This window comes from Pogoniulus pusillus, chromosome 36 (assembly GCF_015220805.1).
Source record: "Pogoniulus pusillus isolate bPogPus1 chromosome 36, bPogPus1.pri, whole genome shotgun sequence".
Lineage (NCBI taxonomy): Eukaryota > Metazoa > Chordata > Aves > Piciformes > Lybiidae > Pogoniulus > Pogoniulus pusillus.
Genome location: NC_087299.1, coordinates 8,794,375 through 8,810,059, shown reverse-complemented (window position 1 = coordinate 8,810,059; position 15,685 = coordinate 8,794,375). Strand labels below are relative to the sequence as shown.

The 15,685-nt window shown below is 52.0% G+C and overlaps 1 protein-coding gene across 3 annotated transcripts; it reads left to right on the top strand.

Moving 5' to 3' along the window:
* Window positions 1–2,432: 2,432 nt before the first annotated feature.
* On the top strand, window positions 2,433–14,121 carry GPR157 (G protein-coupled receptor 157). Of its 3 annotated transcripts, none has more exons than XR_010308505.1 (5): window positions 2,433–2,883; window positions 8,946–9,159; window positions 10,792–10,986; window positions 11,876–12,143; window positions 13,282–14,121. XR_010308505.1 is itself a non-coding variant. In XM_064171771.1 (5 exons), the coding sequence occupies exons 1-4, from the start codon at window positions 2,507–2,509 to the stop codon at window positions 12,089–12,091; spliced, it is 1,002 nt and encodes a 333-aa protein (XP_064027841.1). In that variant the 5' UTR covers window positions 2,433–2,506; the 3' UTR covers window positions 12,092–12,130; window positions 13,282–14,121. The 3 variants fall into 3 exon arrangements, 2 of the variants coding, with proteins under 2 accessions (XP_064027841.1, XP_064027840.1); XM_064171771.1 differs by having other exon boundaries at window positions 11,876–12,130; XM_064171770.1 differs by having other exon boundaries at window positions 11,876–14,121.
* The last annotated feature ends 1,564 nt before the right edge of the window (window positions 14,122–15,685 follow it).

Here is a 15,685-nt window from a genome sequence, read left to right as displayed (position 1 = left end):
CTGCTGCTGTGTGACAAGCTGGCTGCTTGGGTTGTGACTTTACTCTGAGATACGAGCACCACTGCCTCTCAACTGGGGCAGCTTCCAAGTGTTTCTGCTCTCTGGGCAACTGCAGAGTCCATGGGCTCGATAAAGGGCTCCAAAGGCTTCACTTAGAACTGGCTCAGTGTCCTGGGTAGCCAAGGCATAGCTGAGCCTTAGTGAAAAGCACTTTGTGCCCTGGCAGAGTGGGTGTGAGGACATCCTGACAGGCTGATGCGTCCCCAGGGACTTGCAGAGTTCATTAGGAAATTGGAACTGAACTTGGAAGTCAGAACCAGATGGAGATAACCAAAAGCTTAAGCAGGCAGCGGAACTGGCTGCAGATTGCGAATGCAGAGTAGAATAATAGAAGGGTGAAGGTTGGAAGTGACCTCTGGAGGCTGCCTAGTCCCAGTAAACAAAGGAGAAACCACTGCTGTAGGAAATGGGAAAGCCTGCTCTTAGGAGAGCACATCAGCACTGGTGTCCTTCTTACACCTCTGAGGGGGACCTGGCTTCAGTTGTTGAGATGGGGTTGCTTTGGGGGTGGTTTGGGGTTGGTTTTGCTTTGGGGGTCAGTTGGTTTAGGGTTTGGGGTTGGTTTTGCTTTGGGGGCTGGTTGGTTTAGGGTTTGGGGTTGGTTTTGCTTTGGGGGCTGGTTGGTTTAGGGTTTGGGGTTGGTTTTGCTTTGAGGGTTGGTTGGTTTAGGGTTTGGGGTTGGTTGGTTTAGGGTTTGGGGTTTTTTCAGTAAAGTGGTAACAGGGCAGAAGTAGAGCTCAGTTAAATACTCATTATCCTGAAAAGCTGAGCTGGAAACTGCTGTGCTCCAAATACACAACTGGTCACAACAAATGATTTTACATGTTGAGGACCCCTTAATTTGGAAGATGGGGATGTAGAGCTGAAAGGACACTCTGCCCAAAAGTGCAACCATCATAGAGTCATTAAGGTTGGAAGAGACCTCTGAAGTCATCCAGTCCAACTGTCAGTTCCACACCACTATGCTCACTGACCCATCTCCTGAAGTGCCATCTCTGCAGGTTTTTTTAAACACCTCCAGAGATGGTGACTCCACCACCTCCCTGGGCAGCTTCTTCCAATGCCTGACCAAAAGTGCAAAGATCAAACAAGTTGCAGGTTTTAAAGGTATTTCTGTCAGCTGTGGGTTTTAGGGTGTGTGGTATGGCTCTAGGGTGCTGAGAGAAGCCTGGGAGAGGAATAAGGCAACTGGTTTTGCAGGTTGGAATAGACCTTGCTACAAAGGGAGTTCAGCAGGGATCAGCCATGGGTAGGTAGCTGGGAAATGATTAAACTGTCGGAGACAACAAGGCTCCTGAAACAACAACCATCTCCTCTGGAAATCGGGCACATCCCTCTCCACATCAAAGGCACAAGGTGTGAGTTGTCTGTGTGGAAGCCAAGGACCTCTCAGGTGAGTTAGCAGCAGACAAGGACGTCCTTTCAACTTCTAACTCCTTTGTAAGGGACGGGTGGGAAAAGCACTTTTCTTCCCACAGCTATGTAGAATGTGTTTAACAGGGCACTGAATGCTCTCTTGTGTCTGCTGGTGGTTTGTGCTCCACAGGGTGCAGGATGCTACAGTAGTCAGCTCTGAGCTGCTGCAGTCGCGGAAGGGAAAGATAATGTTGGGGGCAGCTCGGGAGGGAGAGGGAAACCTGATAACCCTATCGATAACCTCTGCTGCCGGTGTCTGAGCATGTGTGGATCAAAATGTGCCCGTGGGTGTTCTGAGAAGTAGGATCACAGAGTCCTAGAGTGGCTTAGGTTGGAAGGGACCTCAGAGCTCACCTAGCCCAGCCTCCCTGCCGTGGGCAGAGAGAGAAGTGCAGGTAGAGATGTCTGGGCAGGGGGTGAAGGGGGTTCATAGAGTTAGGTGTAGGGGTTTCTATCGCAAAAAAGCTTCCATGTGAAGGGTGGGGAGCTGTGTGCTGTCCTTGGGGAGAAAGGGTAGCAAGGATAACTTCTGGGAGGCGGCAGGTGAAAAAGCGTTTCCTTCTGAACCGGTTGCCTCTGTCGCATCTCCCGGCGCAGTCTCGGCGCGGGGATTGAGTTTGGGGTTGAAAAACTGGTTTTGAGGACAGGGCAGGTTTGCCGTCGTGCCGTGCGCCGCTCAGATCCCAGCCTCTTGCCGGCTCTCCCTCGGGAAGCATCCCTTGGGCGGCTGCAGGGACCGGGGGCCGGGACCGCGGCGGGGCGGGGCGGCCGGGGCCGGGCTCGGGTGACGGGCGGGGCCGGGCCAAGCTCCCTGCGGCTCTCTCCCGCGTCCCGGGGCTTCCTCCGCTCCCCTTCTCGCTCCCCTGACTGCCGGGCCGGCTCCCGGGGCTCCCTCGCTTCCCTCCTTGCGCTCTCATCCGCCCTCGCCGCGCTCCAGCCAGGGCTCCCGGCCCGGCCGCCTCCCCTCTCGCGGCTTCCTCCTGCCCTCCGACCGCCCTGCCGGCACCGGAGCCGTTCCGCCGTGCCCGGCATGCCCGAGCCTTTGCCCCCCACGCAGCTGCTGGTGTCGGAGCGGGCCGTGGTGCTGGTGTCCTGCGTGCTGTCCTCGCTGGGCTCCAGCCTGCTGGTCTGCACCCATGCCCTGTGGCCGGAGCTGCGCACCCGGCCCCGCCAGCTGCTGCTCTACCTCTCGCTGGCGGATCTGCTCTCAGCCCTCTCCTACTTCTACGGGGTGCTACAGGACTTCGACAGGACCTCCTGGGACTGCGTGCTGCAGGGTGCCCTGTCCACCTTCTCCAACACCAGCTCTTTCTTCTGGACCATGGCCATTGCCCTGTACCTCTACATCACCATTGTGAGGGGCTCGCCCACAGGCACGGGCTTGCTCTGCTGCTTCCACGTCGTGAGGTGGGTGCTGCCCCCCGCTCCTGGCGGAACAACGAGGTGTGGACCCCGCGGGCAGCCGGGCTGTGGCCAGGAGCCACCAGGGCTGCATGCGGCATGTTCTGCTCTGCCGCGAAGCCCTTGGATGGTTGCTGGAGTCACCTGCTCTTTCCTTGAGGACAGCGTGCCCTTATCAGGTTCCTCTTCAACAGGGATTGTGCTAACTAACCAGCCCCGCTTTCCCCTCCCTCCTTCCCTCCCAAGAGGAGAATTGGCAATGTGGAAAAGTATCCCCTCCTCCCCCCTTAAGTCTCATAGGAAAATCTGACAATAGAGAAGGACTCTAAAAATTCTGGCTTCTGCCTTCCCTCCATGATCTGCTCTGGTGTCCTAGAAATAACACCACGAGATTAATGTTTGCAGTACCTGTCAGCTGCTGTCAGAACTCCTGTTTGGGATGTGTTTCTACAGGTCCCTGCCTTCCCAGTGTCAGTCTGCTCTGCAGATCCTTCCCCCTTTCCCCAGGCAGGGTGCTGGAACTCAGCGCTGGTAGAAGAATGTAGTCTGCAAGTGAAGAGGCTGCTAGAAAAGCACTCTGAGGGTTGTTTTGGCATGTTTGATTGAAAACAAGGCAAAACAGACCACAGAGTTACTCTGTGTCTCAGTTTCTGCTATTTAGAGAGCTGATTTTCCACATCATGTTCAGTAAAAAGCTTTCATTATGCAATTGGAGCTTGTGGAATCATGTGCTACCTCCACGCTGAGCAAAACAGTGATCCTTTAGTCCTCGGAGCTGCCCTGCTGGTGCCATTAATTATAAGAGGAATGATCTGGTTTAAAACCACAGCAAAGCCATCAGCACAACTATTGGTTTTGATTTGGTTCCTCAGTGAAGTATTTGTCACCCTTTGATTCTCAAGCAGCATCATTTGGGACTGTTTACAAGGACCTGTGGGGATAGGAGAAGGGGCAATGGTCTTGAACCAGGTTGAGTTTTGGGAAGAGGCTCTTTGCTATGAGAGTGGTGAGACACTGGAAGAAGCTGCCCAGAGAAGCTGTGGACACCTCATCCCTGGAGGCGTTCCAAGACCAGGCTGGATGAGGCTCTGAGCAACCTGGTTTAGTGGAAGCTGTTCCTGCCCATGGCAGGGATGTTGGAACTAGGTGATTTTTAAGGTCCCTTCCAACTCAAGCCACTCTATGATTGGAGTTGAGTCCAGGTGAAGGCACACCAGAGAGGTAGTAAGGCTGTGTGAATCTGAGAGGAACTTCGATTCCTGCCCTACCTGTTCTCATTACTGCTCGATGAGGTCTGCTGTGAGGAAGCTCCAGGTGGCTGCATCTGGATATACCAAGCTGTTGGTGAAGGTGAAGTAAGATGCAGTGAGGCAGTGGAGTTTGTTAGTTCTTCATTCTGAGATGCAGTGAAAGAGCTTTGGAGAGGATGGAGTGCCAGAAAAGAGAGAAGGAAAAGAGTCTAACTTCTTTGTGGTCTTGCTGTCTGCATCAGGCATCATCAAAGATTTAATGCAAATCTGGCCTGCTTGTAACTTTCCCATCTCCTAACCACTTGTGTGGCCTTTGTCTGTACTTGGAGCTTCTCACTCTAGTTGGGTGCTTCTCAACCTGATGGGCTGCAAAGTGTGGAAAGAAACTGAAGAGTCACTGAAATCTCGGCCTTAATCTGTGTACTCTTGAGACAGTAAAACCCCTGAATGATTGCTGTCACCCTGTGATAGAGTGACAAGGAGGGGTCTGACTGACCTTCCTCTGGGGGAGTTTGCTAGGTTTGTTTTCAGGTCTTTGCAGTAAAAATGAAATGCCATTTGCTGCCCTTGGTATAACTGATCAGCTCCACTTGCTCTGTTTAAAGGGCAGTATAGAAAACCTATTGCAAGATTCTGCTTTGTAAATGACTCCAACTGTATGCAGAGCCAGGGTTTAAAGCAGCTTCTTTATGATCTGTGTGAAAAGCCAGAGACAAGTGAGGACCTGTTCTCTGCCCATCCCCTTGTGACACACCTTCCTCCTTCCTTTCCCTGTGCTTTTATCACTACCTGGGAAGTCAGTCATAAAGTCCCATTTTGGACAGAATGCTTGAGGATGGCTCCTCGTGGCACTTCTCAGTGACTCCAAAGTCCTCCAGCTTCCCTGGTGCTTTCAGCCCCAAAATCTTTCAGTACCCACTACCTACATTCACTGCAGAGACTGGAGGAGGGCAAAGGGCAGACAATGCTCTAAGGATTTAAAGATCACTTTCCAGTATTCTGGTCCAGCCAAGAACCTGAGAAAACTTTGCTTCCCCTTCTCACTTCACAGGACGCTGATGCGGTCATACAGCAGCCTTTGTGTCAAGAGTCACTCCAGGAGCCAGTCTGGGAGGGACTGCAGGCAGGATGCCTCACGAGGGGCAAGCCTTTGTGAGGATGAACACTTCTTTAATGCTGAGTAGAACCAAAGAGTGTTCTGTAGCTGAGCAGAGCCAGCTAAAGACATGTTGGAAGTTGGTACCTGCCATCTTATTTCCAGGGAGATTAGGATGTCACACTGCATCAAACCTGTCAGGCAGGTTTGTTCCTTACTGATTCCTGTGGTGAGACATCCACCTACTCTACTGCTCAGCTAGAGAGCTGCAGCCTCTGCTTTGTTTTAAACCTGTTGGGCTCAAATGGGCTTTGAAAACGAGCTTGCAGCTAGCTTTGAAAGCATTTATGTAGTTGTAAGTGTGAGCTCTGGCACCTAGAGTGTAAATTTTCAGGCTCCCTCACTTGTCCTGGATTTCTAAATAGCAGTTAGCAAAGTTGACACTACCCAACTGTGAGAGAGGTAGAATCATAGAATCAGTCAGGGTTGGAAGAGACCACAAAGATCATCCAGGTCCAACCCTCCTGCCATGGGCAGGGACACCCTGCTCTAAATCAGGCTGCCCACAGCCTCATCCAGCCTGGCCTTAAACACCTCCAGGTAGACCCAAACTTGGGGTGAGGAACAGACCAGAACCTGCCTTGGGGCGGTTGGAGTGTTTCTTGCTTTGCTTTTGATAGCAGCTGAAGTATTTGTGTTTTATAGTCAGGCTGTGCAGATGGTAAATACATGCTTGCTTTTATAGAGATCTAAGTAAAACACATGTGTGTGTGCATATGTGCATATATAAACCACATATCTGTGCTTAGAGACACATTTATCACCCTCTCTATATGCCTGCATGTCCATGGAGTACTCGGAGGTCTTTTCATGCCCTACCGCATTGTACATCCGAATCCCAAAGCACTGCCTTGTGCCAGTGTGGGACCTTCAGGCCTGGACTTCAGTTCCCAAGTGTCTGTAAGGTGCAGGAATCTCTTGAAATTTGCTGGGGGGTTCTCTTTTAGCTTATGAGAGCTCATAGGTCAGGCCACCAATGTGGGAGCAGCCTGGCTGCTGCTGCTGCCTTAGTGTTTAGATTCTTGTATGCTTCTCCGAGAGGAGACTCTGCTTGGTACTGGTGGTTGGGTACTGCAAAGTGCTCAGTGTTTGAGTCAGGGGAAAGGGAAAAAAAAAAACAAGGCAAAACTAAAGAGCAGATTGAATCTGGAGTGCTGCTTGCAAAGCTCTCTCCTGGAATTGGGCTGGTATTTGGCAAAGACTGTTTTTTCTCTCTTCACAGAGTGAAAATGGCTGTCCCCAGAGGCATCACCTGCAGGCTTGCTGGCAGGAGGGCTGGTTGCTACCTTGTGCAGGCAGGTGTCAGGCTTCTAAAGAGCCTTGGGGGAGCAGCAGACATCAGAATGTGGTATTAAGCAATGTGACCCAGGCTTGCTGAGGACAAGAAAGCCAACACAACCTGAGCTGTGCTCTGCTGTGGTTTCGTAGAATCCTAGAACACTTTGGGTGGGAAAGGGCCTTGAAGGGCCAACTTACTGCAGTAAGTGGGGACATCTTTAATGAGACCAGGTGTCAGGTTTCTTGTCTCACCTTGTGCAATGCAGCCCAGGTTGATGTGGGAAGATGTGCTGGGCTGTGTGTGTTTTCATTAAGGGATTGCCAGAGGGTCAGTTAGAGCAATACTACCACTGGTGTACCTGCATTGCCAACCCATTACAGAGATGCCAGGAGCAGTCATCTTCCCCTTCTCTCCCACCCTGATTTCATTTAGATCCAAGTGTGGTGCTCAGGGCCCCAGACTACATAATTGCTCTGCTTTGAGGCTCAGAGCAAAATTTCTGCCTCTTTGTGTTACCTTGGATCCTTTTAGTTCCAGTCTTCATACACCCCTTGGGTGTGTAGTGTTCTTCTGTTCTTCAAGATGGGTATAAAGTGTTGGTATGCTCCAGCCTTTGGGGATCTGTCACTTGGGACTTCTTAAGAATAACCAAATCAGTAGTCTCAGTTCTCCTTTCCAGTTTTCTGAAGTGGAGCTGCAGAAGTCGACTTGAAGTGTCTGATTACTTGCTCCGTGCTTTCTGACTTGGAATTCACAGCACTTTGCCCCTGCTCTTTGGTTGCCAATAGCCATCTGCTCCCCTTACACTCTTTCAGGGAAAATTAACTGCCTGACATGTGGCACTTCTCTTCCACCTTCCTCCTTTTACTGCACACTGGAATGTTTCTCAGCCCCTTGCCTGGTGGTCTGTTACTGTCTCCCGTGGCCTCTCTCTGTCTGCACTTAACGCTGACCTCTTTTATTTCCATGTGTAGTGGTCTGACCTGGTTTTGTCTTCTCATAGAACTCTGTTTCAGGTCACTGTGGAGATCATTACTAAGGCAGATTAGTTTCTTAACGCACTTCCTTTTTCTTGCTGCTCGACTCATCTGTGCTTGTGCCTCTATATGGTTTCTTTAAGGAGGTGCCAGCTCTCTTGAACTGTTTTACCTTGGTGGTCACCTCTTCCAAGTGGACTGGGATTTGAATCTCTCTGCGTCTCTCAGCCTCGTTTTCAGGCAAATCAGAGCTTTTATCAAAGTGAGTCTTGAGTTCATTGAACCTCTCCTGGTGGTGGCACCGTTTGGAATGTCTGTAGCTTGCTCTGATAATAGCACAGGGAGGGCTTCCTGCAGCAGAGCTGTCCTTAAATACCGAGGCTGCCTCGGATTAGCACAGCCTGTTCTGAACTCAGCACTGAAACAGAATGTTCCAAACATGCTAAAAGCTTGACTCTGGATTGCTTTTTCTGTACAGTTATATTTGCATTTGTTGGGTTTCACACAAGTAGATGAACCCAGGCGTTATTGAAGGGTAGGAAATGGGATATTTTGGAAACCAGTGTGGGATTATCTCCTGATTTTTCAGTTGGGCTGTGGAATTTCAGATAAGCTGGTCTAGGTAGCTGCTGGTTGCCTACACAGTCTGATGCACATGAGGCTGGTTTTAGGAAGATCTTTTTCGTGCTCCCTGCAGCTGCTCCAGGCTGTCAGAGAAAGATGAGTGTGAACTAGGAAGGTAATGGGAGCAGCACAGTAATGGCTTTGTTTTCTTTGCATCTGGAGAGACCAGGAGGGTTATGCTGGAAACTCAATCTCAGCACTGTCTGAGGCACTTGTGCCATGTGTAGAAGAAGTGTCCCTTGTCCCTCATAAGACTCCACAGAACCTTTCTCTGAGGATAACTATGGGAAGGGCAGGTGATGCATGCAGTCGAGTGCAGGTCAGTATTTCAGCTGTGGTTTGGGAGCTGCACATCACAGGTCAGGGCAGATCTGTCAAGTCCTGACTAATAACAGCACTAAGGAAGGGGCTGAGCAGTTTTACATTTGGGCTCTTGGAATTTTCCAGTTCATCCCTGTGGTTTTATGTGGGCAACCCAAGCTGCTGAGTAACTTAATTCATGTGTGTCACCAGTTATTGTTCTTCTAAATGCTTCCCTGTGGTAGCCTTTGCTGTCATTATGCATCTTCAGACCTGAGCACCCTGGGCCCTTGGAAGTGGGTCTGCAGTCTGTGCTCAAGCTGCTTGGCAGCCACTTCAGGCTGATGCAGGAGTGTTGATGTTCTGGGATACTGACACCCTGTCTGACGGAGAAGCCCTTGGGCTGTCACCCACTTTCCCTCAGGTGTGGAGGGGCTGAGCAGGTTCTTGGCCTCATCTTGTTCTTCCTGTTCTCTCCTCAGCTGGGGAGTCCCCCTTGGCATCACGGTGGCAGCTGTTGCCCTGAAGAAGATTGGCTATGATGCCTCCAACGTTTCTGTGGGCTGGTGCTGGGTCAACCTGGACGCAGAGGATCGTCTCTTGTGGATGCTGCTAACGGGGAAAGTCTGGGAGATATTGGCCTATGTGACCTTGCCAGTGCTCTACATTCTCATCAAGAAGCACATCAACAGAGCAGTGAGTATTTGGCTGCTTTTTGCAGCCTTGCTGTGTGATTAGATCCTCCCTTGCTCTGAAGGTTTTGCTGCATCTTTGGCAGCTACACAGGCAGGACTCACTTCTACCACTGAAATGCCTCACACAACCCTGAGAGGAGCAGTACACAACCCAGCAGCCTGCAGCATCATTCTGTGGGGATTTAGCACAAGTAGGATGAAAAAAGCCTTTTGAAAATGTATGATGGTTATGGGATGTACATGAGTGAAATGTAAATCCTACAGGAAGACTTGAAACAGGACCTGCAGGACAAAACTCAGCTTGGCTTAGTCTTCCTTGGTTCTGTCTGTACCAAGGCTGAGATTGGCATCTGGCTGTGCCAAGCCCCAGTCATGTTAGGATCTCTAATGACACCTTTAGGTGTTTGTGCTAGCAGCATTAAGCCCCATTTGGGAGTCTGGGCACTGTATAGCCGTGGGCACCACATGCACCCACAATAGAGGACACTCTGTCCTAGGAGGGTTTCAAAATCCAGGGGCTTGTTTGTAGCTGGAGTGCAAGCATCTAGGACAAGGCTTGCATAATAGGGAATCTGGACTGAGGGTGGCAGAAGGAACTACAGCCAGAGGTTCTTTTCTTTCCCCTCTAAGTGTGTTAAACAAATCCCACATCTGGATAGATGGCCTGGAAGATGCTTCCGCTCCTAACCTGCTTGCTGTGGTGCAGCTGTGGCAGCTGGACTTAGGGATGAACACGAATCTGTTAGGGCAGGCTCCTGCAGATGGGTTGGAGCAACAAGGCAGTGCTGAGCAGCTCCTCGGGGTCCTGGCAGTAGGATTGGGGAAGGTTTGCTAGTGCCTGTCACCATCACCTGACCTAAATCAGAAGGGACGCCGTGTTCCAGCAGCTGTCTCAGATAGCAGTGTGACTGCCTGGAAACCCGACCCTCCACCTGGCCAGGCTCTTCCCTCCTGCTCTGCCAGCATTCCTGGGCACTCTGCTCTCCCAGCCCCGCTCCTGCACCCGACTCCTGCAGGAGGTGAGGGCAGGAAGCTGTTGCTCTCCTCTCATAAGAGGAGTCTGAGGGCTGGAGCAGCAGCACACAGGGCCTCTGCACTACAGCATCCCTCTGCTCATCATTGTGGCCTTTGCCAAGCCTGGTAGCCTCCTTCTCAAGGTGTTCACTGGCAGGAGGTCTCCCACTTCCACACAAGAGCAATAGGCCACCAGGGCAGGCTTTGGGCTATGTTAATGGCAAGGTTTTGCTGAAGTGGCTCCTGCACAGTCTATCAGGCAAAAGAAATGATGGAAGTAGCTACTGTGGGACACACACAGAGGGTGCTGACTGGGGGCTTTGCAAATGGGCAAGACCACATGGGGTGGGTGGGAAAGGTGCAACTATGTGATGCTTGCTAGTGTAAAGCTTTGGTGGGACTCTGATAAGGGCCAGATGTTCTTTGCTGCTCCTTGGCTTCAGCAGGAATGTTTGTGTTAGCCAGGGAGGAAGGCTGGTGCTTGTAGTTGCATCCCTGTTAACTTCCCACAGGAGGCAAAACAATTTAGGATGCTTTGGAAAGATTCCCTGGAGCCGAAAGTCTGCTTTGTATAGCTTCTTTGCTCCTGTTTTTGTCTCCCTCCTACCCTCCACGGAAGCATGCCGCTCTCTCGGAGTACCGCCCCATTCTCTCAAGGGCACCTGCGCTGCAGCCCCGCACTGCCATAGCAGACAAGAAGTTGGTTCTCATCCCTGTCATCTTCATCGTCCTCCGCATCTGGAGCACCATCCGCTTCATCCTCACCCTCTGTAACTCCCCTGCGGTGCAGAATTCAGTCCTGGTCGTCCTGCATGTAAGTGTTGGTGAGGAGATGCGCGGGGAGGGGGCCGGGAGGGAGGGGAGGTTCTGCAGCGCCCAGTGTCACTCTGCGGCCGCTGCCTGCCGGCGCCGCCTGCGCTGCTCCGCCGGAGCTGCTCCAGCAGCATCTAGTGGCCACAGCGGGAACTGCAGCCGGAGCGCTGCGCGGCGCCAGCTGCTTGCCCCACAAGCAGGCTCGGACCAGGAAGGCACAGAACCACAGGATCTTACCGGCTGGAGAAGACCTTTAAGGTCGTGGACTCCTGCTCCTGCCCCGCGCCAAGCTGTAGGAGCAACAACCCCCAAAAGCCATCTGGACCACTGCTGGGTGCCAGGGTGGTCTTTCTGGACTTGTTTTTCCACTTTTGTTGCCCAGAGAAGTTGTGGGTATCTCATGCCTGGATGTGTTTAAGACTATCCCAGATGAGGTTTTGATCACCAGGAGGTGTCCCTGTCCATGACAGAGCAGTTGGAACTGGATGATCTTTATGGTCCCTTCCAACCGAAGCCCTTCTATGAATTAGGTGGAATTTGCTGGCTGTGGGTTGGGCAGTGCTGTAACTGGTCTGGTAGTGAATCATAGGGTCATTAAGGTTGCAAAGACCTCCAAGGTCATCAAGTCTGACTGTCAACCCAGTACACCACCATGGCCACTAAACCATGTCCCCAAGTTCCATGTTTTTTGAACTCCTCCATGGATGGAGACTCCTCCATCTCCCTGGGCAGCCTGTTCTGATGCCCAAACACTCTCAGTAAAAGCTGTTCCTAATATCCAACCTAAACCTGCTCTTATCCTCTTGCTAGTTACTTAGGGCATGATGGTTGCTGTTCTCTGAGAGTGCCTGCAGGAAAGGCTTTGGTTGATTCCTTTCCTGCCCTTGCAGGGGATTGGTAACACGTTCCAAGGAGGTGCCAACTGCATCATGTTTGTCCTCTGTACGCGGCTGGTGCGGACTAGGCTGCTTTCCTCCATCTGCTGCTGCCACCACGATGAGCCAGAATGGCACAGATCAAACAGCCACTGGCAGAGCCCAGAACCCCACAAGGACAAGGATGTGCCAGGCCCTGAGCGGACAAAACCTCTGCTTTCCAGCACCTGAGCCTGGGCTGCCTGCGTCTCGGAGCTGATTTCTTTCTTGGTAAAGATCTCCTGTGAGTCTTTTCTCCTGCCCTGCCTGTGCCAGCTTCCTGGCATGAGAGGTGGGGAGCAGTGATCAGGAAGCAGTTGGCAGGGGCAGGTTTTTGCTGCTGCTGTGGGAGTTCCCTGTCCACCTCCCCAGTGTGCTCCTCCGGGGTGAAACCACTAATAGAACTGATCCACCCCCCCTTGCCCATCAGCTGAGGCTGTGTCTGTACCTCAAGCCTGTAAAAGGAGGAAACAGACTGCACTGCTGTCTGGCTCAGAGGGACAGCACAGCAGTGAAAGCTGAAGAAGAGGAATTAGTGGTTCCTTCTGGTGTAAAAGGTCATGCACACACACATTTCTCCAGTGCTACCCAGTACAGATGCCCCAAGTGCTCCTCGGATGGTGATGCAATCCCTGCTGCCCACTCTTGCAGAAAGAGCATTTGGAATGTGTTCAGTTTTTTGCAGCCAGCCCTGAAGCAAAATGGTCTCCAACTTGTCTTAAGGGAAATCAAAACACAACACCACAAATACAAAATAGGACCCCCCCTCCAGAAACGCCCAACCAGCCAGACCTAATCAAAACAGACTCCTTGTTCTCAGCTGCCCTTTTCCACAGCAGCAATGCTGTGGGAGGAATGTGCAGCTTCATGGAGTGACATTGGCAGCTCGCAGGGGTTCAGGGAACCCTGCTGGTTTGTGAAGGTCACTGGAAAGTCTCTGATCATGTCCTGTGGCAAGGTCAGAGCAAGAAAAAAGGGCAACAGAGGACCTCTAACAAGTGTCTGTAGCTCCAAACACTGAAGCTGAGTGGAGCTGAAATGTGAGGTTTATAATAAGGGAGGTGAGGGCAGTGGTGCTTGGCTGTTCCAGACGAGTCTCACTCTCTCTGGCATGAAGTGCAGTCTGTGAAGATGATTCTGGACTCCTCCTCATTAGGCATGGCCTGGAGAACTTTCTCTCAGGTGCCCCTGAAGGTGGCTGGACTTGAGGTACCTGGCTGCCCTTTGGGAATGGGTCCATTGTGCCTGTTTTCAGCTGCTGCAAGGTGATGTCCCTGGGGCTTGAGCTACAGCGAGGCTGGTGTCCTGTCTCAGGCCAAACCTCTGTGTGTCAGCTGCAGGCAGATGGGTCCTGGGTTTTAATTGTGCTTCATTTTGAGCAGGTGTGGGATCACCCCAGAGCCCCACAGAGGGAGCTGAAGCCTGGGGAAAAGCACTGCTGGAGTGGCTGAGTGAACAGAAGAGGTTATGCATCTCCTTGGCATGCAGGTAGCATCTGCTTTGGTCTTGACCATTGCTGAGGATCCTCTGGAAGACACTGGCTACATACCAGCCTCCTGGTTTTCTTCCATCTTTCTCCCCTCCTTCCATTATTAGCCTTTAAAATTGTTTGGGAGTTTGCTGTTCTGTCTGTATGTTGTAACTTGTGGGGCAGACAAAGGTCATGGTGATAGGAAAACTTCACAGCTGCTGAACTGGACTGTTCCAGGCATGGATTTCAGTTTTGGTGTCTGAGGTCTTCCAGGGAGCTCCAGCCTGGCTCCTGTTCTTCACTTGAACGTGGACAATAGTGTGCAAACATGCTTGTCTTGTGGTGGTGATGGATGGATCTTCTTCATGGTTCATTCCTCTTCCTTGGTGGTTAGGGCTTCTCATCATCAGGGCTTGTGGTGGCAGCATGCTTTGTGCTTCCTGGGAAAATGTGAACTCTGTAGACCCCTTGATGCTCAGGGATATCTGGGTGTACCACCCCAGCTTTTGGCAAGGACAGCCCCCACCAACAGCAAGGCAGTGCCTGGCATATGCTCTGAACTCCAGACGTCCTCTGCTGAAGCACAACCTCTGGTCTGTCCTTGCTCTGGGAGCCTGCCATCAGCCCCAGGGTGGGGGGGGGGTGGCGTTTTGTGCTGTTAGGAGGTAGTGTTTTATTTACAGTTCCTCCCTTGCTTGTTTTTTAAACATTTTCTCCAGCTTTTACAAAATAAAGTTTTATTCTTTACCAAGATGTTGTTCAAGTGTGTTTTGGTAGGTCTCAGCACCTCAGAGGAAGTTTACTGATGACAGCAAGCTGTGTGGTGCAGCTGGCAGGCTGGAGGGCAGGGATCCATCCAGAGGGACCTTGACAAGCTGCAGAGCTGGGCCAGAGCTGACCTCATGAAGTTCAACAAGACCAAATGCGAAGTCCTGCACATGGATCAGGGCAATCCCAAGCACCAATATAGGCTGGGCAGTGACTGGCCTGAGAGCAGCTCTGGGGAGAGGGACTTCGGGTGCTGGTGGATGAGAATTCCAACATGAGCTATCAGTGTGCACTTGCAGCCCAGAGAGCAGCCAGAGCCTGGGCTGCAGCAAGAGCAGTGTGGGCAGCAGAGTGAGGGAGGGGATTTTGCCCCTCTGCACCACTCTAGTGAGGACCCACCTGGAGCACTGTGTCCAGTTCTGGAGCCCATGATACAAGAAATGTGTGGACATGCTGGAAGATGTCCAAAGAAGGGCTGTGAGGATGATCAGAGGGCTGGAGCTGCTCTGCTATGGAGACAGACTGAGGGAGTTGAGACTCTTCAGCCTGGAAAAGAGAAGGCTCTGAGGAAATCTTCTTGTGGCCTTTCAGTATCTGAAGGAGGCCTGCAGGAAAGCTGGGGAGGGACTTTTTAGGGTGCCAGGCAGTGATAGGACTGGGGTGGGGTGGAGCAAATCTAGAAGTGGGTAGATTCAGATTAGATGTTAGGAAGAAGTTCTTCACCATGAGGGTAGTGAGACCCTGGCACAGGTTGCCCGGGGGTGGTAGTGGAAGCCTCATCCCTAGAAGTCTTTAAGGCCAGGCTGGATGTGGCTCTGAGCAAACCGATCTGGTGTGAGGTGTCCCTACCCATGGCAGGGGGGCTGGAACTAGATGATCCTTGAGATCCCTTCCAGCCCTGGCAGCTGTGTGGTTCTGTGACTTACAGTCAGCCGAAGAGCACGTGTAGGGCGTGTGAACAGCAAGCTGCTGGCTGTTAAGAGGCAGACGAACCAATAGCAGCAAGGTTTGGTTCACATTTCTCTGCCTGCAGGAGGTACCTGTGAACTTTGCATTTCTCTGAAGCTCCAGGAGTTGTAGTTGACAATTAACCAAGTCCTGTGCTGCTCGAAGTGGTCTCATAGTGCAGGAGGTTAACACCAAGCCAGCCACACGAGGTGTACCTTGCATGTAGAGGGAAAGGAGCTCATGGGCTTTGGAGGCAAAGCCGTGTCCTGCACGCTGTCAGAAACCCAGCTCTGGGGATGAACCGGCCCCTGTGAACTGCAGAAGTGCCCTGGCAGCTGGGTCCGGGCAGGGCAGGACAACGGCAGCGTTTTGGCCCCAGGGCAGATAGGCAGGAGGGTTAAGTGCAGTTCAGGTTTATGGCTGTTGACTTTGGCAAACGCCCTCTCTGCTGGCAGGGCTGCACCCCTAGAATGCCCTGTTCTCCCCAGGACGAGGCAGTTGCCAGGCAGCCTCTCCAGCTGTACCATTCACAGCTGCCCAGGAGCTGCTTATTGCTACAGCCGGGACCACGTGCGTGTGGCCGGGGCAGAGCAGCTCCT